Source organism: Marmota marmota, unplaced genomic scaffold (genome assembly GCF_001458135.2).
Source record: "Marmota marmota marmota unplaced genomic scaffold, marMar, whole genome shotgun sequence".
Classification (NCBI taxonomy): Eukaryota; Metazoa; Chordata; class Mammalia; order Rodentia; family Sciuridae; genus Marmota; species Marmota marmota.
In genome coordinates this window covers 16,896,378-16,923,268 of record NW_026000185.1, presented here as the reverse complement: position 1 = coordinate 16,923,268, position 26,891 = coordinate 16,896,378, and the positions used below count along the sequence as shown (strand labels likewise).

Sequence of the window (26,891 nt, the reverse complement as noted above, 5' to 3'; positions counted from 1 at the left end):
CACATCCTCACTTTGCAGAAGGGTACACAGTGGGGAAGGGACCTGAGCAGGGATTTACAGGGTCCCCGACTGTGGAATATGTTAGGAATTTATTGAGAAGTAACATTGTGGTCCTTTTGACTCAGTCTCCTTCCAACCACCCCAGGAAGTTGACATGATTATCATTTCGCCATCTCCCTGCTGAGGAAACCAAGTTACAGGGTCTTGGTGACATTTCCCAAGGCCACGTAGGATTCAAACCTAGGAGGACCCCTGTCTTGTTTATCACCCTCTCTTAGCCTTCCTTGTCCCCCCCTCAATAAACATCCCGCCATTGCAGCTCCCCTAAGTCATGGGTTCCCTTTCCAGGGTTTCATTCATGTGTGGTCTGGAAATATCACATAGAAAATTCCAGAAAAAAAAAACAACCCGATTTATAGGTTTTAAAGAACTTTTATCAGCATAGATTGTTATGACTCTTCTATTTTTATTGTTCTATATTAGAAATAGAATATATTTTTAAAATATATTTGTTAATGTCTCATTAACAAATTAAACCTTATCATAAGTTGTGTATTGGTAGGAAAAAGTGGTCCACAGAGGATTTGGTACTATCTGCAGCTCCGGCATCCACCAGAGGGTCTTGGAAAGTGTCGCCTGTGGATACCTGGGGACTAGAGTGCTGTGCAAACCTTGGAAGGTGGTCACTGGTGAGAAGATAGGTCCCCTCCTCCCCAAGCCCTGCCTGGTCCTTTGATTCTCTGTCGCATGCCATCAAGGGGCACTGATGTGTCTTGAGAGGGGTGGGGTTTACAATAAGCACGTTTCAAAGGTCCAAAGTTGGCACGGAGCATGCCCAGGGGGACAGAGAGGTGCGGCCCTGGCAGGTACACCCAAGCTGCTCCGGTTCCCCACTTCCAGCTGCAGGTTCGGCATCTTTGGTTTTAATGAAATTCTTCGCGTGCTCTGCTTTAGCACAACGAATTGCACATTTTTTATTTTATTTTATTTTTGGCTCTTTCCTGGAGGGGACCCTGGGTAGCATGGCTCTGTCCACCTGGCTTCAGGTTGGGGGTCTGTGACGATCTCAGGGCTGGGGCAAGTCACTCACCTGCAGACACAAAGAAGATGCCAGCACTCAGGATGACATTGTGCCGGCTGCGGTGGAACTCGCTGGCCGCCACGCAGAGCCCCCCGAAGAACAGCAGGGTGACGCTGAGGATGGGGAAGACGCTGGAGGCCCTCACAGCCCCTGTGGAGAGGAAGAGAGAGGCCGCGTCCTGCACACCGGCCGCCCCGGGTCCCCCTGCCAGGGGCATGGGGGTCCCTGAGGGGAAGGCCCAGGTTAGTGCCGTCTGCTCGGGGACCCGAGCTGGGAAGGGGTTGGCACTCTGCAGTCACCGTCCCGAGAGTCTTAACAACCTTTGTCTCTGAATCCGTGTGGTGGAAGCCAAGTCCAAGGGCGCAGAGGGCTCTGCGCTGTTAGCTGTGAGCTTTCGTTCACAACTTCTCTACTGTCCACCTCCCCAACTCCCTGGGCCGGGTTTTCTGTCCTCTCCTGCCTCTGCTCGGTGACCACTATCATCCTTTGTCCCTGCTATGGGCCTGTGCATATAAACACAGGGAGAATCAGGGGCAGGTGTAAGCCCCAGGCCCCTGGGAGGGTTAGCACTCACTCTAACAGTGTCCCCAGGCCCAGGGGAGTGTGACATTAAACAACCAAAAGAAAATGCTATGACAGGTCAGAAGAGAGATTGCAGAAGACAGTAAATGATTTCCCCCCCCCCTGCATTTTGAACGAGGAGCCCAAGATCTTTATTTTGTATTGGGATCTGCAGATAATGCACCCAGCCTTGGATGCGTGGATTCCTATCAGAACGTTCGATGCTCATCACATGCAGAATCTTCCCCAGCACACACCTGCACTTGCGTAGTGCAGAGCCTGCTCATATCCATTGAAAACCCATTCAGTCACTGAATGAGCAAATGAATTTATTCGCTCAACACGTATTTTTTGAGCACCTACTAGATTCCAGGTGCTGTGCTGGCTGCAGGGAGAATGTTTAACAACCACAGGGGCACGGGCACTTTATTTTATGTTTTGAAGGTGAAGCTGACAGAATTTGCTGATGGAGCAGTTGTGGACGGGAGAGGAAAAGTTCTGTCAGCCCCGAGCAATGGTGGCATCTGTGTTGACAAAGGAGCAGCACGAGGGTGGGGCAGGGAGGGACGCAGCTCTTTTGGGCCATGGAGGACTCACAGCTGTTTGCGTTACTCAGTGTTCTAGGCTAGACCACAGTGAAGTGTCCTAGGCTAGACCACAGTGGAAGTGGTCTAGCTCTGGGTACTTCCATTCACCACCCAAGAGATGCTCAAGACCCCAGGGACAAGAGCTCTCTCCACAGCGTCATGATTGTGTTTAAATAAATTAAAGAAATGCTTGCTTGCTTGTTTGTTTTTTACCTTCAGATTTCTGGGATTATCTGAAGGGGACAGTGGAGGAGCCCTGGGGTCAGGAGCTGAGCTCACAGGGGTAGAGAGAAGACAGAATGCTTCTAGCATTTGATTCAATCTGGCTGCCCCACGTGACCCAATGCAAGGGTCTGGGCTGTCCAGGGCCCCAGATAACTCTGCCCCTCTTGATCCTTAGCTGCGATGGTGACATTTTGGGAGCAGTTTCAAACTTCCTAGAAACCTGCTAGAGGAAGACGGGCACAGAGGAGAGGATCCTGCCACCCTGTCACCCTGGGGACATGAAGGGATCAGTCCCTTTGTGGGCTTCTCGCCTGCGCTGGCTATTCTGAAGATCTTTGCTCACACACTGGCTCGGGTTGGGGCTCAGAGAATGGTAACGTGGAAATACAATGTTTTTGGGTTTTTTCCTGCATGCCGAGTAATTTGATCTAAAGGAAATGAAGAGGCTTTCAAAGAGCAACTTCAGAATTAAGGGTCCCTCTGACCTTGTCTCCTCCCCATCCCAGCCCCACGCACACCCTCGTCCTTCCCTCAAGCACAGGGAGAGGTTTTCTGCACATTTCCCTTATCTGCCTGAGGTCCAGACCCACTAAAGAAGAAGCCGTTACCTTGGGTTCCTTCCTGGGTTTTCACTCGCTAAACTCATTTCACAGGAAAAAAGACTTTGAGTCTGTCAACACCCCTGGACGGACTTTGGTCACACACCCTTGCCTCTATTTTAGTCCCAGAGGGAATCATTTACAACCCAGCCTGTCCTTCCAGCCAGACCCCGCCCCAGGTCACCGTGTGCTCTCCAGGCTCATGGAGTCCCCTGAAAAATCATTTACCTCATTTATGGGGCCCCCCACCCCCAGCCAAAGGGGTATAGAAAGAAGCTTCTCCATCACGTTGCACAGGGTCTAAGCATATTCCTGTGGGTTTCCAACACGTTGTGATGTTTTTTTGCTTGTTAATAAATTTGCAGATTATTTCTCCCATTTCTTATGTCTATGATATATTATGTCAGTGTTGTGGTTTGGACATAAGGAGTCCCCGCCCCAAAGCTCCTATGTCCTTTCGGGAACATTCAGAGATGAAATGATTAGGTTAGGAGAACTGTCACTGAGTCTGTGGATGGATCCATCGATGGTTGGTGATTTAGACAGTCACTGGGTGGTAACCGTAGGCAAGTGGGGTGTGGTGGCTGGAGGGAGCAGGTCACTGGGAGCCTGCCCTTGGGGGTATCCTGTTCCCTGGGACCTTGTGCTCTCTGTTCCTGGCTGCCATGAGCAGTGCTCCTCTGGATGCCCCTCCGCCATGATGTTCTGCCTCACCTTGGGCTCAGAGCAATGGAGTGAGCCGACCATGCACCTCTGAAACCATGCACCTCTGAAACCATGATCCAAAATGAACTCTTCCTTTGCTAAGTTATTCTTATCAGGTATTGTGGTCACAGCAACAAGAAATTGACTGATGCAATCAGCTTATTTCCATGGACCTTCAGGGGGCAGAGGGCCGATTTCCCTTCACCCTAACCCTACAGGAGGCAGGCTCACCTTGGTGTTCGTTAGCCCCCAGGTAAGTGGTGTCATCTCAGGGCGTGGGCTCTGCGGTCCTGAGTGTGGCTATAACTGATCTCTTATGAGCCCAAATGTGGGAGAGCAGCTCATTGATAATTTCTAAAAATTCACATATCTGGCCTGCGGGTTTCCACTTGGACTCTTGGCCTGGAACCCCCCAAATTATTAAGGGGGTGGGATCCACCCCCTCCAGTGGCTTCAAGCGCCCATTTGGAACTTGCGAACTGACGTTTAAAGTGAACATTTGCTTTGTGTATTGACAGGAATCACTTGAATATTCAAAGGGATGAGTTTACTTGGTGAGAGAGAGAGAGAATCCTTTACAATTTTTTTTTTCCAAAAAATGATTAACCTTTGAAATGTGCCCAAAGGAAAAGATCTGAACATTTCAAGCGATTGACTCACGTTGGTTGTGACAGTGTATATTTGCAACGTGTGAATATGTGACATGTAAACGTGGCAGTTTTCAAAGTGGCAAAGTAACCATTAAGTAACTTTTAATGAACAAGACATGAACAGATTCTGTCATCTCTGGCTACAGGTGTCTGTAAGGCAGGATTTTTTTTTTTTTAAATCTGCTGACATTTTCTCTGAGTAGGTTGGAGTCCACCCTGTACGGTTTAGCCCAGGGGGTCACATGGTGGCTTCAGAAAAAAAAATATATATATATATTGTCTTTTTCCCTGTTTCTCCTTCTCAAGGTCTCTGACCTGGTTTGGATCTGGAATGTTCCCTGAAAGTTCGCATGTTGAAAGCTTGGTCCCCGGTGCAGCCAGGGCAGAGGTGCTCTGGACTTCTGGGCACTGACTGGACCCTGAGGGCTCTGACCCCATCAGTGGGTGGATGGATTAATCCATTTTCAGCTGAATGGGAGGTGGGGGGAGGGGGGAGTTGCAGGAAGTAGGTCACTGAGAGCCTGCTTTGGAGGGGTTTGTCCTCTCCCGGCCCCTTCTCTCTCTCCCCCACCCCTCCCCGGGGGTGCCGTGAGCTGAGCAGCCCTCCCCCACCAGGACCTTCCAACACTATTTCTGCCTTGGAACCAGCTGACCATGGACTGAGTGTCCTGAAACCATGAACCGGAATAAATCTCCCATCCCTTAAGTCAGGTGTTTTGGTCACAGTGATAGAAAGCTGACCACCGCACTGGCTGGAGCTGAGGGAGCGCCTCAGGGTGGGGAGGTAAGCTTGATCCAGGGTCCTTCCACCATCCGAGTCTGAGTAGGACTTTGCCGAGTCCACGCTATGTTATGGGGAGTCTCCAGACGTCTTTGAAACCTCCCTCTAGGGTGCTCTCCCCTAAAATTTATGTACCGGAAACAGAATCCCCAAATCTGCATGTTAATGCTATTTGAAGGTGGGACCTTAAGGAGTAATTAGGATTAGAGGAAGTCATGAGGGTGGGTCCCCCACAATGGCCCTGGTGACCTTAGGAGATGAAGAAGTGGGACCCCATCTGGCACACTTGCTTTATCTCAGCATGTGATAGTCTCCTCCATGTCATGCAGACAGGAGGCCCTCACCCGAGGCTGAGCAGAACTGTGAGCCAAATAAACCTTTATTCTTTATAGATTACCTAGCCTCAGGCATTTTGTTATACCAGTGTAGAGCAGACTGAGACATACGGGTTTAAGCTGCAGCCTACCCCAAAGGGCACATAAAAAAGGGAATAGAACAAAAACATCATGTGCAGAGGTCCGATCCCATCAGGACTGTGGGTCCCAACAGAATTAGCAGCCTATACTCTTGGATGGGTAAGGAGATCCCTGCAGGAACAAGACTCTGGCCTTCCGTGGCTGAGTCGGGGATTCCAATATTCCTGACCTGTGGGCTCTTTTAAGGGTCCTCCTTCAACTTAGCCAGATGGTGTGGAGATTGGTGAAGCTTACGTGAACCGTGAGGTAGGCTGAGGGGAGATAAAGGAACAGAGGATTCCACCTTCCCAGAGGGGAGAAAAGCATTTTGATGGAAAAGTAATTGACCTCTCCAAAGAACTTAAAAATCGATTTTCCGAGTTGTGCAATAGCAGTCACGGTTCTGTTGAGCCTCCAACAGAACAAACATCAAAATGTTTCGTCCAAGTAGGAAAGAAAAAAAACAAGGATCAGCTGTGGGCCCGCTGGTGAAATCCCACTGGTCATGACGTCCAAGCTATTCTCTTTTGAGGAGGTCCAAGTTCTACCCTCTGGAGATTTTTTGAAAGCATGTATTTGAGTTGAAGAAAATGCCTGAGATTTTTCTCCTTAATGTCATACCCTAAGCTTTGGATAAGCTTGCAGCTCCAAATGTGGTTTTGACTTTGCACATCAAATCTCTTTGAGCTGCTGATATGAGGGGTTTGAAGAAAGATGAACAGTGTGTTCCGTGTACAAAGTGGGCCTAGGCACGACGATTCTTTTCACATTAGCTCTTCCACAATAACTTTTTCCTGTTACGTTATTAAAGGTTCATACGTAGACTCACGGCCATATGCATCTATCATCACGTCATGACTAAAGATGAAAATGATTTTAATTTAAAAATTCTCCTTCCTTCCTTGCTCTCTGCTGCTGGGGTTGGAACCCAGGGCCTCCTGCCTGCTAAGCGCGTGCTCCACTTCTGGGCTACATCCCCAGCCCCCAAACACTTGAGGTAGGAGCTAACACACAGAAGCTGAATAGGAAAATTTCTTGGAGTTTTAATTTATAATCACCGTTTTAAAAAAAATCACCCGGAGTCTAACACTTCTGAAGAGCAAATTAGTCAACGCCGGTGAAATTTTCCTTTTGAGTGATCTGAAAACAGGTTCTTGAAGAAATGACATGTAAACCCCAAACCAAGTTCCCTCTGGGCCGGAACCAGTTTGACTTCTATTCTTCTCTTGAGCATAAACTTGACTAAACTCATTGTGTGTGTTTGATGATCGTTGTGGGTGTTTGTTAACTATCCAATTAACCAATCTCTAGGGCAGTTAATGGCTCTGTCAATTCTTATAAATGACAAGCCATACCTCGGTTCTGCGGCTGAACTGTGCCAATATAATCCCCTGCAACAAACCAGAGCTAACACACACACACACACACACACACACACACACACGGCCTCACGGTTACATGCTGGGCCCGGGGCTAAGCGTACTGTGCATTAGCTTAGTTAATTTTTATGACCCTGTCAGACAGATGACATGACAATCTCCGTTTCGGAAAAGATGAAGGACGGTTAAGAGGTGAGACAACTTGCCCCAGGTTGAACCTCGCTGGGAGGGAGTCAAACCAGGGTCACAGCCCAGATCTGTCAGATTCCAGAGCCCTTGCTTGAAGTCACCACACTCCACTGGCTCCTATGTGCTTTAGTTGTGACAGTCTATATCAGATCCATGGTACTGACCTTGGAAAAATCCTATGGCGACATTGGCCCTGTCCCAGTAGGATTGAAACTGAAGGGAAGTCAAAGGAAAGTGAACTTTGGTTTGTGTTTATCCTCCTAGGACTTACCCCTGGGGACCTCGCCCATTAGCACCTCACCTATTAGCACCTCGCCCATTAGCACCTCCAATCAACCCTCTGGGGAAGGGGAAAACTTGAATTCAAGTTGAAGAAAATTTCTTAGATTTTTATCCTAAGTAGACTAAAAAGGACCTTTCCATTTTAGCCAACCCACTCTCCCACCCCTGTTTCTAGTTCATTAAAAATGAAAGAGACTTAGGTCTCAGACTTAAGAGACTCAGGTCTCAGAACCCTGTCTATAGCTCTGTCTAGTGGCACCTGGAACTGCTCCTTTGCACATAGATGTGGACATGGAGGGACCTCAAACTCAGAAGCAGCTGGTGGACGGCAGGGGACCCTGCCATCCCACCCCCGGTTCCCCCAAGAGAAAGCCAGGAAGAGGAGAGACTTACGTAGGAGGTACTCCGCTGTATCCTGTTCGTAGTCTGCATCTTCAGGGAAGTGGTCGATTTTCTTGCACACTCCTCGGAAAGCCCCTGCGGAAACAAACGTGGTCCTGAGAACCCAACGGGTTCAGCCTGAGTCCTTGACCTCACGGGACCATTCCTTCCCCTGGTTGTCGGGAAGCTGGGCCCAGGGAGGCTCAATCGCATCTTTATATAGGGCACAAAAAAGAGACGAGCTGCTCTGACTTGGATCTTGAATGTCCCCCAAAGGTCTATGGGTCCCCAGCCAGCGACATAGTGGGAGGTGGTGGAACCTTTAGGAGGTGGAGCTTGGTGGGAGGAAGTGAGGTCATTGGGAGAATGCCCTTGAAGGGATTATTGGGATCCCGGGCCTTTTCCTCTGTCTGCTCCCTGAAAACCCTGAGGTGGGCAGCTTTGGGGTATCACCTGCCCCCCCATGTTGTTCTGCTTTGCCACAGGCCAAAAAAAATAATGGAGCCAACCAACCAACCAACCAACCAACCATGGACAGACACCTCTGAAACAGTGAGCCCAAATAAACTCTTCCTGTTTTAAAAGGTGATTTATCTCAGGGATTTTGTCACAGTGACCTAAAGCGAGCACTCCACTAGAGGCAAGCCATTCATTAAATAAAAAAGGAAAAGACTCAAATATTCGATTTCTTCCATGTTGCACGACGTTGGCATCTACCTTGGAAGAGCAAAAGAAGTAGGAATATGAAAGCAGGTCTCAGGACACTGTCGGGTCTGACCTCTCCCACAAGTGAAAGGAAAAAAGGTGGGGATTATGTTTAGTAATTTATCTTCCCATTTTATAGATGAGGAAATCAGGCTTGAAGAATTTTGCTTGAGGGCTGGGGTTGTGGCGTGGTGGTAGAGCGCTTGCCTACCATGCGCGAGGTGCTGGGTTTGATTCTCAGCACTGCATATAAATCAATGAATAAAATAAAGGTCCATCAACAACTAAAATTATATATATATATATATACACACACACACACACATGACTTTAAAAAGTTAGTCCTATTATTCTTTAACAAAAAAGTAAATGAATAAAATAAAAGAATTTTGCTTGAAATCACTCAGGTAAATAAATGGTCAAGCCAGGTTCCCAATCAAGATCTGAATCCAGACATCATTGTGGAACATTCTACTTTCTCAGACAATGCTCCTATCAGACCACAGGACTCTCCTGTTCCCTCTCCCTGCTCTGCAGGGTCACAGCTCCCTGTCCCTTGCTGTGTGGCTCACCCCTTCAGGAACCACAGAATTGGCGAGGAAACATCTCAAAGAAACTGTCAGCCTTTGACTTCCTCTCCTTTCTTCAGCATAGATTGGACTTAACTCATTTTGTGTGTGTGTGTTTGATAATCATTGTGGGTGTTTATTAACTAGCCAATTAGCCATTCTCTGGGGCAGTTAATGGCTCTGTCAGTTCTTATAAATGACAAACAATATTCAGGATGTCTCATCTGGCCACCACACAGCATGAAATTATGCATTCCTGTCCTCTTCCCTGTCTGCAAAGACAGTAGGGAGGTGAGAAAGAGTGTTGTTGTTGGTGGGAGAATCAGACAGAGCTGAGCTTGTGTTTCAGAGCAGTCATTGCATATTAAAAAAAAAAAAAGCCACACTCACGAACAGGAGATAATTTTTTCTGCAAAGCTTTAGGCACATCATAATAACAGCTGCCAGTTATAAAGTCCTTCCAAGGAGCCAGGCACGTTGGTGAAAACTTACAGTCCTTATCTCACTGACTCTCGCCCCCTGCACCCCAGGAGGTAAGGTAGATTAATAGTGACATTTATGACAAGGCAGGAGAGCCACAGAGGGGAATGGAGGTGTCCCAGTCAGTGAGTGGCAGAATTGGTATTCGAATCCAGGCTCCAAAGCCTGTGATTTCATCATTACTCTATGAATAACCATTACTCTCATGTCTACTATTATTATGTCTATTATTATCTTATAATGATAACAGTACTATCTATTTAACCTCTATCATAAGTAGGCTCCCCAGGGACATTTCACGATAATTGCAATGAGCTATGTAGAACATCTCTTTGATTCTGATCCCCAGCTCGCCGGGCAAAGAATAGACTTCGAACTAAGGAAAGGATTCAGGAGAGAAGTCTCCAGGAAGTTTCTCGGAAGAAAAGACAAACCTGTATCGTCTTCCCTGATATTGAAAAAAAAAAGGCCTTTCATTTTTTTCTTGTTCAGATTTCAGAGTTTCCTTTATGTATTTTGCCTGGATAATAAATCCTCATAAGTAACTTATAGGTTCTCCTTTTACCATGTGCCCCAGGACCAGCCTACGCATTTGATAGGTGAGGAAACCGAGAGGCTTAACAAGGCTGTGGTTAGTAACTGCGTCACTCAAGGGCAGGTCTGGCTGACTCCAAGGTCAAGGTTCCTAAGCACTATTGTGACTTGCTCTCCCTTCAGTGGCTTTGGAGTTGCAAGCAAGTCCCCGGATCGGTGGCTTAGTGGTCATTCTGTGGTCTGTTCCCCGCTATTGATGTGGCATTGAACGGCACCAGTCATCTTCCCATCAACTTATACTTTTTCTATAATGTACTCCAGGGAACAATGGGCAGGTTAGCAGTTTCACCTGTTCCACAAAAGATTTCCTGGGGAAGAGAAGGTCCTGGTGAAAAATGGAATGTGGACCCTCCTCCAACAGCCCAGTCGGAATCGCTGTGGGAATTAGGAGCCACGCCCTTGCCTGCATCTGCTTGTGAAATGGCCTTACTCAGATGACTCCAGGTGGCTTGAAACTGGGACTCAGAACCAGTGGCTTTTGAAGTCACAGGCACCAGTGTCCTTTCCATGCTTTAAAGGGCCTCCCACCTGTTTCTGTTCAGCCCATGAGCGAAGAATGGTGTTAGTGTACTTAGATGATTGGAAAAAAAAATCAAAAGAAGAATATTATTTCATGACACATGAAAAATGTGAAATTCAAATTCGGGTGTCGATAAATTTTATTGACACCGCTTTACCCACTTATTGACATAGTTTTGATGGCGGCTTTCATGCTCCTGTGGCGGAGTGAGGTGTGGCAGAGACAGCCAAGCTGAAAATAGTTACCCTCTGGCCCTTTTGGAAACATCTTGCTGAACCCTGGTCTGATGATTTCTGTGTTGTGAAGTCACAAGTGAAAAGTGAAGAGGGGTTGGTCCCTTCCTGAGATGGAGGCAATAATTCAGCCTGGTCCCTCCAAAGCAAATAGTGGTGAGTTTTTAGAAAAATCTAGTTGCAGACTGGTTTGGTGATTTTTTTGTTTGCTAAATAAATAGTTCTGTGCTTTTCTTACCTGCAAAATTTTATTGCATGTTTTGATGCATTTTTTCAAAAAATTACACGTGTCGATACAATTTAAAAAATTCAAGGTATCTCATTCGAAAGCCTGATTGGCAGTTTCTCTTTAAAAAAAATGAGGTGCTCCGTCCGTCCCACATTTGCATGGGACAACACCCTTTGTAGCTGGACATCAGCAGCCCTCTTAAGCCTGGGCATGAACTCTCCAATTGGCCAAAGTCCCCAACTTAGGATGCTTCCCTGTCCCTGTAGATATTTCAGCTTATAACCCCAGAGTCAAAATGTGGTGAGAACCCAGTCTTCGGAGTCACCCTTTAGAGAGAATCCTGACTCAGCAGCCACTTACTCCTTGTGGTTGCCTGCCCCAGATTACCTCTCCAAAACCTCAGCTTCATCTTCTACCAAAGGGAGATAATAATAGTCACTCCTGGGAGTTGTCACCAGAATTAATGGCGGCAGTAATAGTAGTTACGGTGGCAGTCGCTGTTCTCGGTACTTTGCACATAAATCTTTTAATCAGGCAATGATGTAAAGCACTTTTTACAGTCCCTGGCACCTAGTAAGCACTCAATAAATTACAGCTATTACTATCGCCGGTTTGGGTAGGTATTTTAGGACCAGCAGAGACACATCGGTGACATGGTGAGATTTTAGAAAGCAATATAAAAGGAAAGGGAAACAGGAATTTCCTCAAGGAAGATTCCACACTGAAAACGGAGCTGCTGGCACCCCGAGCCACACACTCATTATAAAGTGAACTTGGCCATTCCTGTGGTAGCATATTGCTAGCTCCCAGAAATAACCACTGCTTTGCATTTTTTTATATATATATATATTTCCTTTCAGGCTCCCCCCCCCCCGTCTTTCTTGTGCTTTCACACAAAAATGACTTAACAAGATTGAGATCATGCTGTTCTTCTCACATTTTCTTAGGAGTATTTCCCCATATCAGTCAATCCAAGGAAATAGAAGGGGGCTGGATTTCCCACCAATCGCACAGAAAGAAATCAAGAGAGAGGTTGAAAACCTTTAAAAGGTAAGGAGCAAGTCAGAACACAGAGATCAACACCGCTAAGGCCCTGGGGCAGAGAGAAGCAAACCAGGAAGAGGACCAAAGGAGTGTGGTCTGGAGACGGAACCGGGGGCCACAGGGGAGAGGTGACGGAGAACCAGCCCTGGGCAGGCGTGAGGACTGGGCATGAGAACCAATGGATTGCAGGACCTTGGGAAGAGTTTGAGAATGGGAGACAAAACCAGAAGAAATTTCCTGAGCTGTTGAGGGATAATCACAGAGCCTGGATTTATGGGTCTAGAGTCTCTCTCTGCAATGAGAATGTGAGCTCTGAGGACCAGAATCTTCTGTCCTGGCCACCCGTGAATCCCTAGGACTCTTGCTCCATCCTAGATAGAAAAGACGATATCAGCAGTTCATCTCCAGCTCCCACAGTGGAAGAAAACACCCGTCACATGAATAAGGATGCACCCTTGAGCGAACACCCCTTAAAGACAAACCTTGGAGATATTATTAAAATCAAGAATTAGATAATCCACACCATCGCCTCTATTATTTACTAGATAGTCGTACAAGTTCTAGTTAGCATAAGAATTGTGTTAGAAGCAATAATTTTTAAAAAATGGAATAAGAGGACCATTTTTTTTCCGGGTGATAAGAATTCGTCTATTTGGGAAGCTGAAAGCAATTTGGTAGGAAAAAAAATATATCAGAATGAATGAAAAGGGCTTAGTAAAGTGATTTCTCATGGGATATTAAGTCCTACCCACTAAGCTGCAAGAATTAAGACATTGTGGTACTGGCTTTAAGAATAACATTTATCAGGCCATTTTTCAATGCAGAGAGATATTATAAAGAAAACAAGAAGCCGTTTCTTTTCCCATCTTCAGATAATCCTTGTTAAATTGGAAGAACAATATGTGCAGGAAAAAAATTCAAGCAGTACAGACAGGGTTCAAAGGGAAGCACACCTCCCCCCAACCCCAAATGCTCTCACCTGATAAATCAGCGGAATGTTTTTTTTTTTTTTTTTTTTTTGGTGAACGGAATGATGAATGAAATCATGTCTAAGCCGAGACTTGAAGGTTAATTAGAAGTTGATCAGAGAAAGGGAGGCGTGTTTCTCAAAGCAGAAGGAATAGCTCATGTGGTGATAAGAGAAAATGAGCTCGTAGCTGGGGGTGGGGAGTGGAAGATGAGTGGCTGGTGGCCTTCGGGAGAGACCCAGTGGGTACAGGTGAGAGGGGAGGGGTGCTGGGATCCTGGGATACGGGAGGTGAGAGAGAAGAACTCAACTGTGAAGACTGGGTTTCCCGTCCTAGGGATTCACGGGGGTGGGGGGGCAGGACAGAAGATTCTGGCCCTCAGAGCTCACATTCTCATTGCAGAGAGAGACTCTGGAACCATAAATGAATGAGCAAGATGACTGTGCTTTGAAGGACACCAAATTTGATCTCAGAGCAGAAAGAAAAGGTGAAGGCAGGTGTGTGAAGGACCCGGGAAAGAGATTTTCAGCTCGAGGGAACATTCAGGTGCTAAGGCCCAGGGGTGGGACATTAAGGTGCTAAGGCCCAGAGATGTTATAAAGAAAACAAGAAGCACGTAATCACAGAGTCTGGATTTATGGGGCTAGAGAATATTTAGAATATTTTTTTCTTGTTGTTTATAAGCCACTCAGTCTCTGGTATTTTGTTACAGCAACTCAAACTGACTAAGATACCTTAGGCAAGATATTTATTCCCCTGAGCCTGGATACCTTCATTTTGAAAGTGTTGAAAATCTCCTGATTGTTGGGAGTTTCAGAAGAAATCCCATTACATAATCCACTCCCATAGGCCAGTGGGAGGAGGGGGCTACAATGGCAGTTTCCCTGCCCTCTGGCCTGTCCCTTCAGCACTGCCCTTTGGGATATCCTGGAGGTGGGCTGCACACGGACCAAGATCAGCCCCAGTTCTTAGGTGAAAGCAACGAGGTTTCGGACCGTCTGAGGGACCCCCACGGTCCAGGGTAGCTTCCAGACACGCAAGGGTGGGGAAAGGGTCTGAAAAATGAGATATTTGTGTTTTCAAGTCTGAAAGCTCTTGTTGACCATCACCAAGAAAAGTGACACTTCAAGTGACTTGGGCCCAATGTCCCCATTCTGAAACCTGGTCTCTCAAAATGGTCATCAACAATCACAAAGAGAGGATAAGGCTGCTTGGCTGGGAGATTTTAGACACAAGTCAGATTCTTGCAATCTGAGGGAAACAGGCCGCCTCTTCTGCCAGGGGTGCGTATTCAGCCTACGGAGGGGGAGGGACGAGCTTTCCCAGGCTCAACTTTGAATCCTTGTTCTGTCACTTACTAACCTACTGGTCGATGATCTTGTGCAGCAGGCTGAATGTTTGTGTCTCCCCAAAACTCTCATGCTGAAATCCTCACCTCCTCATGGGATGGTAGAAAGAGGTGAGTAGGTCATGAGAGTGGAGTCCTCATCAATGGGATTAGTGCCCTTATAAAACGGACCCCAGAGAGCTCTCTGCCCTCCCCCACAAAGGCAGATACAAGGAGAAGACATCAGTAGGAAATCTGGAATAGCATCTTCCCCAGAGCCCGGCTGTGGGGGCACCCTTCAGATTTTTTGTCTCTGGAACTCTACAGAATTTTTTGTTGTTGTTTATAAACCACTCAGCCTCTGGTGTTTTGTTACAGCAACTCAAACTGACTGAGATACCTTAGGCAACTTATTTATTCCCCTGAGCCTGGATACCCTCATTTTGAAAGTATTGAAAATCTCCTGATTGTTGGGAGTTTCAGAAGAAATCCCATTACATAATCCATTGCTCATTTAGACATACTCTTCCAGGCACCCGGTGAAGGTGAAGGACTCTTGGGGCGTTCCTCACATCCCCACAAAGGGGGCACTACTGTCAGTCAGAGAGTGGGGTGAGAGGGCATTCTGGGTTAGGATGAGTGGGTTTGAATCCTGACTCTGCCACACATCAGCTTCAAGTTACTTAGCTATGAGTACCTAATAGGATCTACCTCTTTGGGTTTTTATGAGGAGTGGAGGAGTCCGTATTTGTCAAGTACTTAAAGCGATGCTTAGTACATGGCGAGTCCTCTGTAAGTGTATGTTAATTCAACAAACACATTTAGAGATGGGAGATTAAGCCATCAAAGCAAAGTCTAATTCCAGCACCACACCTCTTAGCAGAAGTCCTCTTGATGGTCCTAACAAGACGCTGGGCTCGCAGATGTGATTGACAGGGGACGGCTCCTCAGGTTAGTATCATCATCTCTATTTTGGGCCTGAAGTGAGAGGAAATCAGGGGGAATCCAGAGAGTATGGTCTCTCTCCCTCCTTCACAGAGACTCACGAGCGCATGTGCAGACCAGTGCATGTGGGTCCATGGGTGTGTACGTGCCGAGAGGGTCTGATTCAGGAAACTGAGGAGTGTCACCCTCTAGAGGGACTAGACCTAGACCATCTGCTATGCCAAGCCTGGCCAAGGACCAGAGAGGGTTCTCCTGGGTCCTTGGAGAACAGCTCTACCGTCTAGCGCTTTGGGCCTCAAGTCAAGAAATACTGACCCTGGGGCAGAGAGGCCTGGGGAAGTGGGCCTGTCACCTCAGGCTGAGCTTTTCTAAGTTTGCAGTCCTGAAGGGGGATCCTGAATGGGGGTAGGGACAGGTTTCCCCGTGATGTGCCTTGTCCACTGGACGGAGAAGATGTCATCAAGGCCTCTGGATGGACTTCCAGAGGGGACCATCCACGTCCAACTCTGCAGGACCACGCACAGCCCACAGTGGTGGTGCTGAGGTAGGCTTTGGTGGCTATGTGACCCATCACAGGGACAGTCACCCGGTGCTCTGATGAGGGGAACAGCCCCCCCCCACCTCAGCTCACCCAGTGCCTAGAGCTGGGTACCCACCTCAGCCTCCAAATACCAGGCCCCAAGAGCCCAGCTCAGAGCTCAAAACGGAGGCGGGTTAGAAAGCAGGGCTCTGGGTCCCGCCATGAGCGTCTCTTGTTGGATTCTCATTGTAATGGATTTGCCTTGGGATATTAGAAAGAAGAGCAAATATCAAGTTTGTTTACGCTTCCCAAGTACGTGGGTTAAGGAAACAAAAGCCACCCCTGGACGGGAAGAATGTTTGGGTTCCTGCTGGTAGAGCAGGCTTTGCTCTCTGAGGATGCCGAGAGCCCGAAACAGTGATTATCGATCAGGGCTCACAGGGTTCTCGCCTCGAGGAGGGAGAGAGACCCAACATCTACCGAGGCTCGGGTTCTAGGTCTAGAGATTTGGGGCACGTGGAGTTCTCAAAGCCCCCCTGGGTGATTTTAACTGTGCGACTGAGGTGGAGAACCACAACCCTCACAAGTCTGCTTAAAACCAGGGGCTGCCATTTCACAGGAAATGTAAAAAGAGGTGAAGTAAAAAGAGGTGCTTCCGACATCATCTTGAATGCGAGATTCTGATTTAGGAAAATATGTTTGTTTGGCCTCATCTTTTCTAACTCCGCTTATGGCGAACAAAAACAGGAAGTCAGCCAGGTCTCTCGTGGCGCGTGCCTGTGATCCCAGGGGCTCAGGAGGCTGAGGCAGGAGGATCGCGAGTTCAAAGCCAGCCCCAGCAACCCAGCGAGGCCCTCGGCAACTCAGTGAGACCCTGTCTCTAAATAAAAACTAAAAAAAGGGTGGGGATGGGGCTCAGTAGCGAAGTGTCCCTGAGTTCAATCCTCCAAACAAACAAAAAAAAGTGAGTCATGTTGACTTTTTGGCAGGGGGTGGGATGGGGGAGGGGGTCATTTTTTTCAGACAGTCGCAGGATGGTCCCATATGCCACCCTTTCACTTCCCTGATGGGATCATGAAGCCTGATTTTCGCAGCAGGATCATAAAGTGGGTCATTTTGCACACCCACAAAAGTTTGAGCACAGCATCAGTTTTCCTGAGGGCGGCGGCTGCTCACCCTTTGATATTCAAATCACTGGATGGTCTGTCTTGTCATCCTCTTTATCAATACTCTCTCCTCCATTGTTGGCTTGTGTCCCGCAGGCAGACTCTCCTTGGCCCACGGCCATCATCATCGGTCATCACAGGGCGCCTTCTATTTGCTCTGTGTTGGCCAAGTCCCAAGAGCTGGCGATGGGTGGGGTTGAGGGGCCACCAGACAGAGACCAGGAGAGTGGATGGGGCAGGGGCTGCGGTGGGGGCTGGGATGTTTTATAAGCGGTCGGGCTTTCCTGCCCGTGTCCAGAGGAAGACAGAGTGGGTTTGCCTCTGCCTTTGCAGGGATCGGATAATGAATTCATGGATAATGAGGACCCTGCACTAAGCTGGGTCTCTCTGAGCCGGTGGAAGCACTTGGGGTAGAGCAATTAAGAGTCACCGCTTCTAATAAGAGAAGCAGGAGAGACAGAGAGAGTGAGTTAATGAGAAATCAGCAGCTTCTTCTGATGTTAGGGAAGAGCTGTTGGTGACCATCCTCGGCGCCTCTGTCCCGCGAAGCACCCTTCTGGGCGGCAGGCGTCCATCAGGACACAGAGCCATCTAGGTTGGGAGTCTGATGGGGAGAGACCCCGAGTAAACAAGGTCATGGAGGAATCGGAGGAACCAGCCAAGAGACAGAGATAACTTCAGAGAGTGATAAGCCCCATGGAGGGACAGAGAGCGGCTGGGATGGGTGGGATGGGTCAGGGAGGACCACCGAGAGATTGGCTGGACAGGGAAGGGTAAGCTGAGTGACAAGAGGGACCCATTCGTGGGACCATCTGGAAACTACAGGGTCAGAGGCTAACAAGGCAGGTGTCTGGCGACTGGAGCTGAATGGGAGAGAGAGAGAGAGAGAGAGAGAGAGAGAGAGAGAGAGGCCCAGGCTCCAGAGTGTCCTGCCTTAGATTCCAAGAAGGGGGACTTGGAGACGTGAGATGGGCTGTTGGTGTCCCTTGACCCTCTGTGCACACAGTTAATAGTCCTGATTGATTTCTGAAGAGCCTGACGTGGAGGGCCTTTGGGACTGGGGGTGAGCCGTGGAGGGTTGGGGTGAAATATTTTCCATGGTCCTTAATTATTTGGTTAATTGAGGATCCAACTGAAACGCCAACCTGACCCAGCGCCCAGGGTCTGATCCGTCCTGTGGCACAAACCAAGAGACAACCCATCCTGGTCCAGACCACAGGGTGGATCCTAGTTGACCTTTGCAGGCGGGTTCCCCGTAGGGCACCCCCAAACCCCATGAACACTGACATAGGATAAACCCACAAGGCATCATGGGTTTGAGGTGCCAGCCAAGCAGGGACACGGAGAAAGAGAAAGCGAGACCTGGAAATCATTTACAAAAGAGCATTAAAATGTAATACAAAAAATCCAAAGTGATCTTCCTTAGTGAAGAGTTGGCTGCATTATTTTAATGTTGGATGTCAATGACAGTCGGTTGCTTAGAGTCCCGAAGCCTTGATCCTCCCCCCAGTGGAGACCTCACCCCCCCCCCCGCAGACTACATGGGCTGCCACTGCTCCGCGGAGGCTCTGGGGAGAGGGGCTGGGGGACTGCAAGGGCCGTGGCTGGTGCCTCTCTGTCTCGGCTGCTTGCAGGCAGTGACATCTCTCCTCCAGAGGTGCCCAAGGAAGATGGACTCCCATGTGTGAGACTGTCCTGGGCCCTCTGCACACAGGCTGAGTGGGAGGTTCGGAGAACCTGTGGTGTCACGGGCTCTGCCGGGGTCCTGATGTGCACCAGCGTCTGAGAGCCACCCCCGACCTCCAGAGGGGCTCCAGGTCTCTAGCTAGTCACTCACAGAGGACCAACAGTCCTGCAAAGGACCGAGGCTCTGCCGGTGACTGAGACCTCGGCTGGGGGATGCACAAGGTGGATTTGGAGGTTTCAGAGGGTTTCGGGGTGGAGGCCACGTCAAACCTGCGCTATGTTTGAACGTGAACCCCAAACTCCCTGTAATAGAAACCGAATCCCTAATGCAACATTGAATGGTGAGAAATAGATCTCTCTTCTTTATAAATTACCCCGTTGCAGATATTCGGGGACAGCAGCACCCAGTGGATTCAGGAAACTCATAGGAAGTCTTCCAACAGGAAGGTTACATCTGGAGCAATTTTTATGTCTTATTTTGAGACAGAGTCTCACTAAGTTGCTGAGGCTGGCCTTGAACTTGGGATCCTCCTGCCTCAGCCTCCCGAGTCTCTGGGATTAGAGGCGGGCGCCAGCCTGCCTAGTTCATATTTATTTACTTATTCATTTCCAGTGGTGTCTCTTCGTTCCTCAGGGACCTGTGCTTGGATTTCTGCTCCTTTCAATTTCCATAAATAATTTCCAGAATCAGACCCGCAAAAAAAAAAAAAAACCCCACACATACACAGCCCGCATTTGAGAGTGGCTATAAAGAGCCACACGTGCTTGACATTTGGTCCCATTCTGACGGTGTCCACCTGAGGCTGGGAAGGGAGCCGGCTGCCCTGCGATGCTCATTTCAACCTCTGCTGGTCAGCTCTGCCCAGCGCCACCAGCTTTGCTCGCCAGCAAATCCATCCGGGGCCCTGACATTTATCTGGCGTCTTTGACTCTCTTCTATTCATTAAGCATGGGTGGTTGCCACAGCAACCATTAACCGCACCTGACATCCAGGAATAGTCCTGGTGTGTGGAGCAAACACCGCGCTGGGGTTTGGCAGAGGGAGGTGACGGCTGGCCGGCCCCCTCTGACCTGCCTGGATCTGAGCGTCCTTCCAGAACTCCCGGCTGGACGCGGGTCCTGGGCCAGGAGAAAGATGGGGTCCCCTCCTCCAGATGGCCCGTTCTCCCTGCTCCCCAGCCCCGAGCATCAGTGGGGGTGTGGCAGGGCTGTGTCTGAGCAGGGTGTGCCCAAAAAGAGGAGCGTGTGTTTGTGCACGTGTGTGCGCGCGCGCGTGTGCAGGTGGAGGCGGTGTCCGGCATTGTCAGAGGTGATTGTCACTGGGTTTGGGGAAAGCAGAGGCTATAATGGCCAAGAGGTGCCAGATGTGTCTGCCACTCTATGCAGGCTGGTGAGGACGTGCTTTGTGGCTTGGACGCCTTCACATCCGCCTGTCTCCCCCTGGACCCCTCTCTCCTGGCCCCCCCAGGGACCACTGAGGTCCAAGCCTCCGTTAAACCCATCGGGTGGCTTCCTGGCTGGAGCTGAGACTGCGAGTGTGTTCAAGATCTCCTTTGTATTTACTGTCGTTTCTCCCTTAACTTCTCCCCTAGAGCACGTCTCGGGGTCTGGAGTGTCTTGTGAACCCTGCACAGAGCAGGAGCTTTGTCAGTACTTACTGAGTGTCTCTCTCTCTCTCTCTCTCTCTCTCTCTCTCTCGTAGGTGCGTCCCCCAGTCGGGGGGCCATAACCCGGCCTCTGAGGTCCTCTGGGACCTGACCCTGTCCATCTGGCTTCCCCCTGGACTCTGGACATGGGAGGGGGACCTGTGCACCTCGAAGGGCAGGGGACTAAGCTCTGTTCCAAGGCTGCTGGGGCCTGGGTCAGGAGCTCGGGCAGGACAGTGACATGATGTGTATGTCAGGGGTCCTCAGGCCTCGGGGTGGACAGTTGTCTGGGGGAAGCTGGGGGCCAAAGCCATCGGGTGGGGGCGATGGGTGATGGCAGCTGGGACGAAGTGGGCATCTCTGGAGGCGGGAGGAGCCCTCGTGTTCAGGCGAGATTGCTCAGCCGGGCCTCGGGGTCTGCTGCTTCTGCATCTGTGGATTCAATCAACGTCGGATTGAAAATATTAGGGGAAAAATGGCATCTGTGATGGACATAAACAGGCTGGATCTTCTTTTTCGTTATTGTTCCCTAATCAATAGGGTAATAACTATTTACATAACATTGACATTGCATGAGGCATTGTAAGCAATCAAGAGATGATTCCAGGTATGTGGGGAGCTTGCGAAGGTGACATTTTATATAAGGGACTTGTGCACCCTTGGATTTGGGCTACAGCGGGTGCTGAAACCCGTTCTCTGTGGGGACCGAGGGGCTGCTGTGGTTTGAAGGCAGAGCCAACAAGACCTGGTGTGTTGAGTGTGAGGTGCGGGGTACACAGAGGCACCCAGGATATCCGAGTTCTGGGCCTGTGTGACCAGAGTAAATAGTTGTGCTCGGAAATGAGACGGGGAAAGCTGTGTGAGGCCCAGGAACACAAAGGGAATTAGGAAATACAGCTCACCTGCAGAAAAATAAAGCTATATTCATACACACCTGGATTTGGGACTGAAATCTGTATGCATGGGAGATGGGGGTTCAGATCCCAGCTCTGCTACGTCCCAGGTGACCCTGAGCCGTTTATCTGTCCTGAACTTCAGCTTTCTGTAAACAGAGATGCTGGTGCTTCTCATTGGCTTTCTTTTTGTCATTTTGAGAATTCAATTTAAAAATGTCTATTAAGGTTCTGGACACATAGTAGGTGCTAAATAAAATTCTTGCTCTTCCAGGGAAAGGTGGTGCTTACCAGTGTGAACCCATAAAGATGGTGCTGTTGATTTATTGAGTGACTGAGATCCAACCTCCGTACCAAATGCTTTACATAAACATGAGAGCAGGCTGAGCTAAGGTGCATTGTGGAACTACCCTATAGAGCTGTGCATCCTTGAGCTAGTTATTCCACCTCTCTGGACATCCATTTCTTTAGCTTAAAGTGGGTATAATGATGCCATCCTCACAAGGCTAGCTATGAATATTGAAAGGTCAGTGTAAGAGTGATAAAGCCTGGAGACATCTTAGATGAGCCTCCTTAGAGGAAGGGTGAGAGCCATTGAGATTGAGATTTATCCTACTATGGACTGACAGGTAGCTATCACGGAGAAACAGGAAGCTCTATGGCCAGGAAAAATGTCCTACAATGGGATATATATATTTCTTAAAAGTTGTAGTTCAATATCGGAAGGTTTATTTCAATTTTTTTGGTCAGGCAAAAACTACCTATGAGTGGATCATAAGGCAATTCATGTGAATGATCGCCTCAGGAATTGGGCAGTGCACCACCTAGAGCTACATATAGATGTGTGTGTGTGTGTGTGTGTGTGTGTGTGTGTGTGTGAACTGACAGTTTAACAGGTAGATACTGATTTAGGTATAGACATAATAATCATGGATATAGATCTGGACGTAGAAAAGTCTTAATACACATAGGAGAAAAATTGAGAGCAATTTTCAAAATGTTACCTCTGTGGGTTGAGGAAGGGATCGACTTTAATTGGCAGAAGGCTGGGGGAGGGAGACTCTCGCTGCTTACACTCTATTTTTTAAAATGGATCGTAACAGAACTTTACTGTTTGGACTCCATGTTCTTGCATATTTCCAATTTGAAAATCTTTTTAAAAAAATCATAGGTAACATATAAAAATATGTTTAGCTAAGAATGGTTTGGCACCGGGTTTGAGTGTTCAATTAAAAAAAAAATGGGGACTCTAGGGAAAAAAAGAGTCAGTCCAGAGTGTATTGGTTGCTGAGGTGGGAGCAGGTCCCAAGCTCAAGGAAATTGCAGGCCTGTCACCCCAGTGGCTCTGGAGGCTGAGGCAGGAGGATCGCGAGTTCAGAGCCAGCCTGGGACATTTATGGAGGCCCTAAGCAACTCGGTGAGACCCTGCTGTCTCTAATAAGATATTTTAAAAAGGGCTGGGGCTGGGGCTCAGTGGTAAAGTGTCCCTGGGTTCAATCGCTGGTACCAAAATAATAATAATAATAATAATAATAATAATAATAATAATGAAGAAGAATCACAGCAGCCAGGAAGCAGTTCCCATGGCGGACCCCAGGGAAGCCAGGGTTCCCTCTGGGGTGCCCAAAACACCGGAGCGCTTCCCCAGGCCGTCCCACTGGGTGCCTGGGGTCGCAGGATGAAGTGTTGACGGTGCTGTCAGAGTTTGATCCAGGTAGGGAGGGGAGTCCTCATGGGGGGACGGGGAGGCGGGGCCAGGTCTGAGTTGGGGGCGACCCCCGGCTCCCCTCCTCCAGCCCGTTTGGCTCCCCATTCATCCCCCAGGCACCAGGGCTTCAGCTCCTTATCTGTGGAAGGGACCTCAGTAAGTCCCTCTCCACAGTGGCCTGAGGGTTACAGACCGTCAAATGGGCCAAGCGTGGGGCCCAGAAGGTTCTCGTTAACTCTCGGCCGGGATTTCCGCTGGTACGTGGGCATTGGTATGATCCCTGTTATGGTCGGGGTATGAGGTGTCCCCGAGGGTCACAGGCGGAGTGACCCGACAGTGAGAACTGGGGCCTCATCAGGACTTGGCAGGAGGGTCGAGGCTGGAGGCCAGGGGGCCTTGGAGGCACGACCTGGCGGGATTCCTGTCCCTGTGGCCCTTCCCCTCTCTCTGCCTCCTGCTGCCAAGAAGTTTCCTGGCCCTTGGTCACGTCCCTCCGCCACGAGGCTCTGGAGCAAGGCAGCTGGTCCTCCATGGACCTCAGCTCTGAAACTCCAGGCCCAAAGAACCATTCCCCCTGGAAGTTGTCCTCAGGCCTTTTGGTCACAGCGATGAACAGCCGACCAGCACCATCCCTGAGGTCCACACTCCTCGGAGTCCATCGAGCAGTGCATCCTGACCCGAGCCAGCAGAGACCCTCTCCCTGGCCTCTCTCTATCTCCCTTCTTGGGGCCATTACTAAGTTTTATCGCAGAGCAATGAATGAACTTGATCATGAAGTGCTGTCCCCAAATGGTTAAGTCACCCAGGGCAAATGAACCCCCATCCCTTCCTAAAAAATCCCAACCCCCCCATCCCGAGACTCCCCTGCCTCCGAGGCTGTGGCTCTGCCCCGCGGGGATCTATCCACCCCGAGTTTCTGGTCTTGATTTCTTTTGTCACAGGTCCATGTCACATACGTTAGTATCCGTCTTCCATTTTCTTCTTTAAGGCAACTGTGTTTCTTCTCTAACTTAAATATATTTTCCCCGGAAACTTCATAACTCGACTGTAAATGGAAAGCTGGTACCTTTGGCCATAAACAGAAGGCCACTGTGAAAATAAACACAATGAAAACAAAGTGAGGTGACTCCATTCCCGCTAGAGGCCCAGAATCCAAAAGGAAACAGCTTTTTTTGCCGCCGCGTGGTGACATGTTCTCAGATGCTGTGTCAGGAGGCCACACCTCAGCTAGGGTGGGCGCCTGGTGGAGGAGCCGCCTACTGGTGGGGCTGGTGGGTGGCCTGCCCAGTTACCCCCATGTCCCTTCAATCTGGGGTAGGGACATGGATTTTCTGGGTACCAGGGATTGAACTCAGGGACGCTCGACCCCTGAGCCCCATCCCCAGCCCTATTTGGTATTTTATTTAGAGACAGGGTCTCCCTGAGTTGCTTAGGGCCTCGCTTTTGCTGAGGCTGGCTTTGAACTCTCGATCCTCCTGCCTCAGCCTCCTGAGCTGCTGGGATGACAGGCGGGCGCCACCGCGCCTGGCTCAGGAAACTGCTGTTTGTTCCTGCATTCATCCAAAAAAGGAAGACGGAGTACTTACTCTGTGCTAAGCACCGCGCCAGGTTCTGTGGGTGCAGAGACGTTAGGCCTTTGTGAATACCAGAGAGAAGAGAGGGGAGCCCATTGCTGCGTGAGACAGGTGCTCAGGTGGCCAGTGACAGCCGCTGGCTAGGGGAGCCTCTTAGACCAGAGGCATCAGAGCCAACACCCCTGCTGAGCACAGCGGCCACACTAGGAGCAAGAGTGAGAGCAGCTGGGCAGGGAGACCGGCTTGTGCAAAGGCCCGGGGGCTGGAATTCCCCGTCTCACGAGCCCTCCTTCAGGGCAGTGCCGTTCACATTTCAGGGTGTGCAGAGTCCCCTGCGGGCCCTGCCTGGGCCGCATCTCCAGGGAGTCTGACTCAGCAGCTCTGGGCTGGAGCCCACGACTCTGCATTTCTAACAAGCTCCTGGGAGAGGAAGATGCTGTGGGTTCGGGTCTTTCTGTTCTGCACACCTCACCACACCCCATTTACAATTACCAGCAGCCCCTGGGGGCAGGTTCCTCTGAGTACAGTGGAGGGTGATTAAGTCACGGGGCGCTGCCCCTGGAAGGGATTGAGGATGCTCTCACGGAGAGAGTCAGTTACACAGCGAGGTCACCCCATGTACTTGGCCTCTTATGCTCACGGTGGTTTCCCTTCCCATTTCTCTATGTCACGGAGCAGTCAAGGTGGCTAAAGAGATGTGGCCATCCAATCCCAGACTTTCAGCCTCCCAATCTGTGAGCCCAACTCACCTCATTACTTGATAAAGGAACCAGCCTCAGGTATTCTATTACAGCAACAGCAAGTAGATACACAGATGCTATCTGCAAACACAGATGCCACCACTAAGGACATTGGGGTGGGGCCACACCTCTAGGCTTCCAAACCCGCCAACCCTCACGATGTCACAACAAAGCATATGCGACCCATGGCTCCCCCGTGGGACCCCTTTGTCCTTGGAAGTTCCCTAGGAGGTGGGTGTCAGATATCACAGTCTCCGTCACCATATTCGATGGTTTTTTCCTATGACATGATTTCCTGTGCATTTTATAAAATATATTTTGCCCATGAGGACATTAGGAGGTCATGGATGTGAAGTTATCTGAGGTTGGACGCTCAAGTAGCCGCGCTGGAATCTGAACCAAGTTCTGTTTGAAATATGCTGTTCCTTTGGGATTCGGACCAGCTCTGTTGGTTGCTACCCCACAGGGGGCCACCGTATCAGGACCCTGGGCAGAGCCATGCCACTCACTCCCAGGAACCAAGGGCTGACGGGCACAGCCAGGGTCGGGCAGGGGGCTCAGGGTGTTGGGAGCTCCCAGTGGAGTGGCCGTGAGGACGGATCCATCAGAGGTGGCTCCAGTGGGCAGCAGGGCGTCCACCCCATGGGGACGCACAGAGGCATGGCCTCCCCTAGGAGCTCTGTCTCCCTGGGGAGGGAGAGCCCGGGCTCACTCGGGGAAACCCACTTCAGGGGAGGCGGGGGAGGCTTCCAGAAGGCCAGGCACTTGGGTGGGGCTCAAGGGCAACCCGTCCAGGGGTTGGCCAGGCCTGGGCCAGCAGGGAGGGGGAGCTGAGAAGCGAAGCTGGGCCTAAGCGCAGTGTCCAGTGGGTGGGGAAGGCCCAGGGGGTCCTGAGGTCCTCCAAGTGGGGGGAGACTCCGAAGCTACTCCTGCAGCCTGGCTCCCGGGCGGTGTGACCTGGGAAGTTCCTCCCACTCCTGAGCCTGAGTTCCTTCTCCCTACAGAGATGATCGTGCAAACCCCGCGTTTGCTGTGGGATTAAGTGAGACGTCTGTGGAGCGGACGTGGGGGCTGCCGCAGCCCTCGCCGTATAGATCTAGATGTCCCTGTGTTCCCACAGACTCCCCACAGCCATGTGGCGGCCTCACTCTGAAACCTGGCCAATTCCCCAAGACTCTCTCCTCCTCCTCCTCCTCCTCCTCCTCCACCCACCTTCCAGGAGACCCCACAATCAGGCAGCAGGAGGGTGGACACAGGAACTGTGGGCTTGGGCATGGTGCTACTGGAAGTCTGGCACAGAGTATGTGCTCAGGAAACCCTGTCAGTTAAGAAGATGACGGTGCTGGTGGTCAGGGTGGTGACCAGAACGGGAGGAAGAGAGTGGCGGGTTATTCTGAATGCCGCAGAAGGACAACCGAGAAGCCCAAACGTCCCTTCCCTGGGTCGGGGGCTGGGGTGGGGGGATGGGG

At 49.9% G+C, this 26,891-nt stretch overlaps 1 protein-coding gene across 2 annotated transcripts in view; it reads right to left on the bottom strand.

The window, feature by feature from the left end:
• The window catches only part of Cacng3 (calcium voltage-gated channel auxiliary subunit gamma 3), a 78,479-nt gene that overhangs the window by 4,412 nt on the left and 47,176 nt on the right, over positions 1 to 26,891 (bottom strand). For both annotated transcript variants that reach the window (XM_015491177.2, XM_048789668.1), the window contains exons 3-4: positions 7,888 to 7,971; positions 1,091 to 1,231 (exon numbers count right to left, since the gene is read on the bottom strand). In XM_015491177.2, coding sequence (XP_015346663.1) covers positions 1,091 to 1,231; positions 7,888 to 7,971 — 225 coding nt within the window. The remainder of the gene's footprint in view (positions 1 to 1,090; positions 1,232 to 7,887; positions 7,972 to 26,891) is intronic.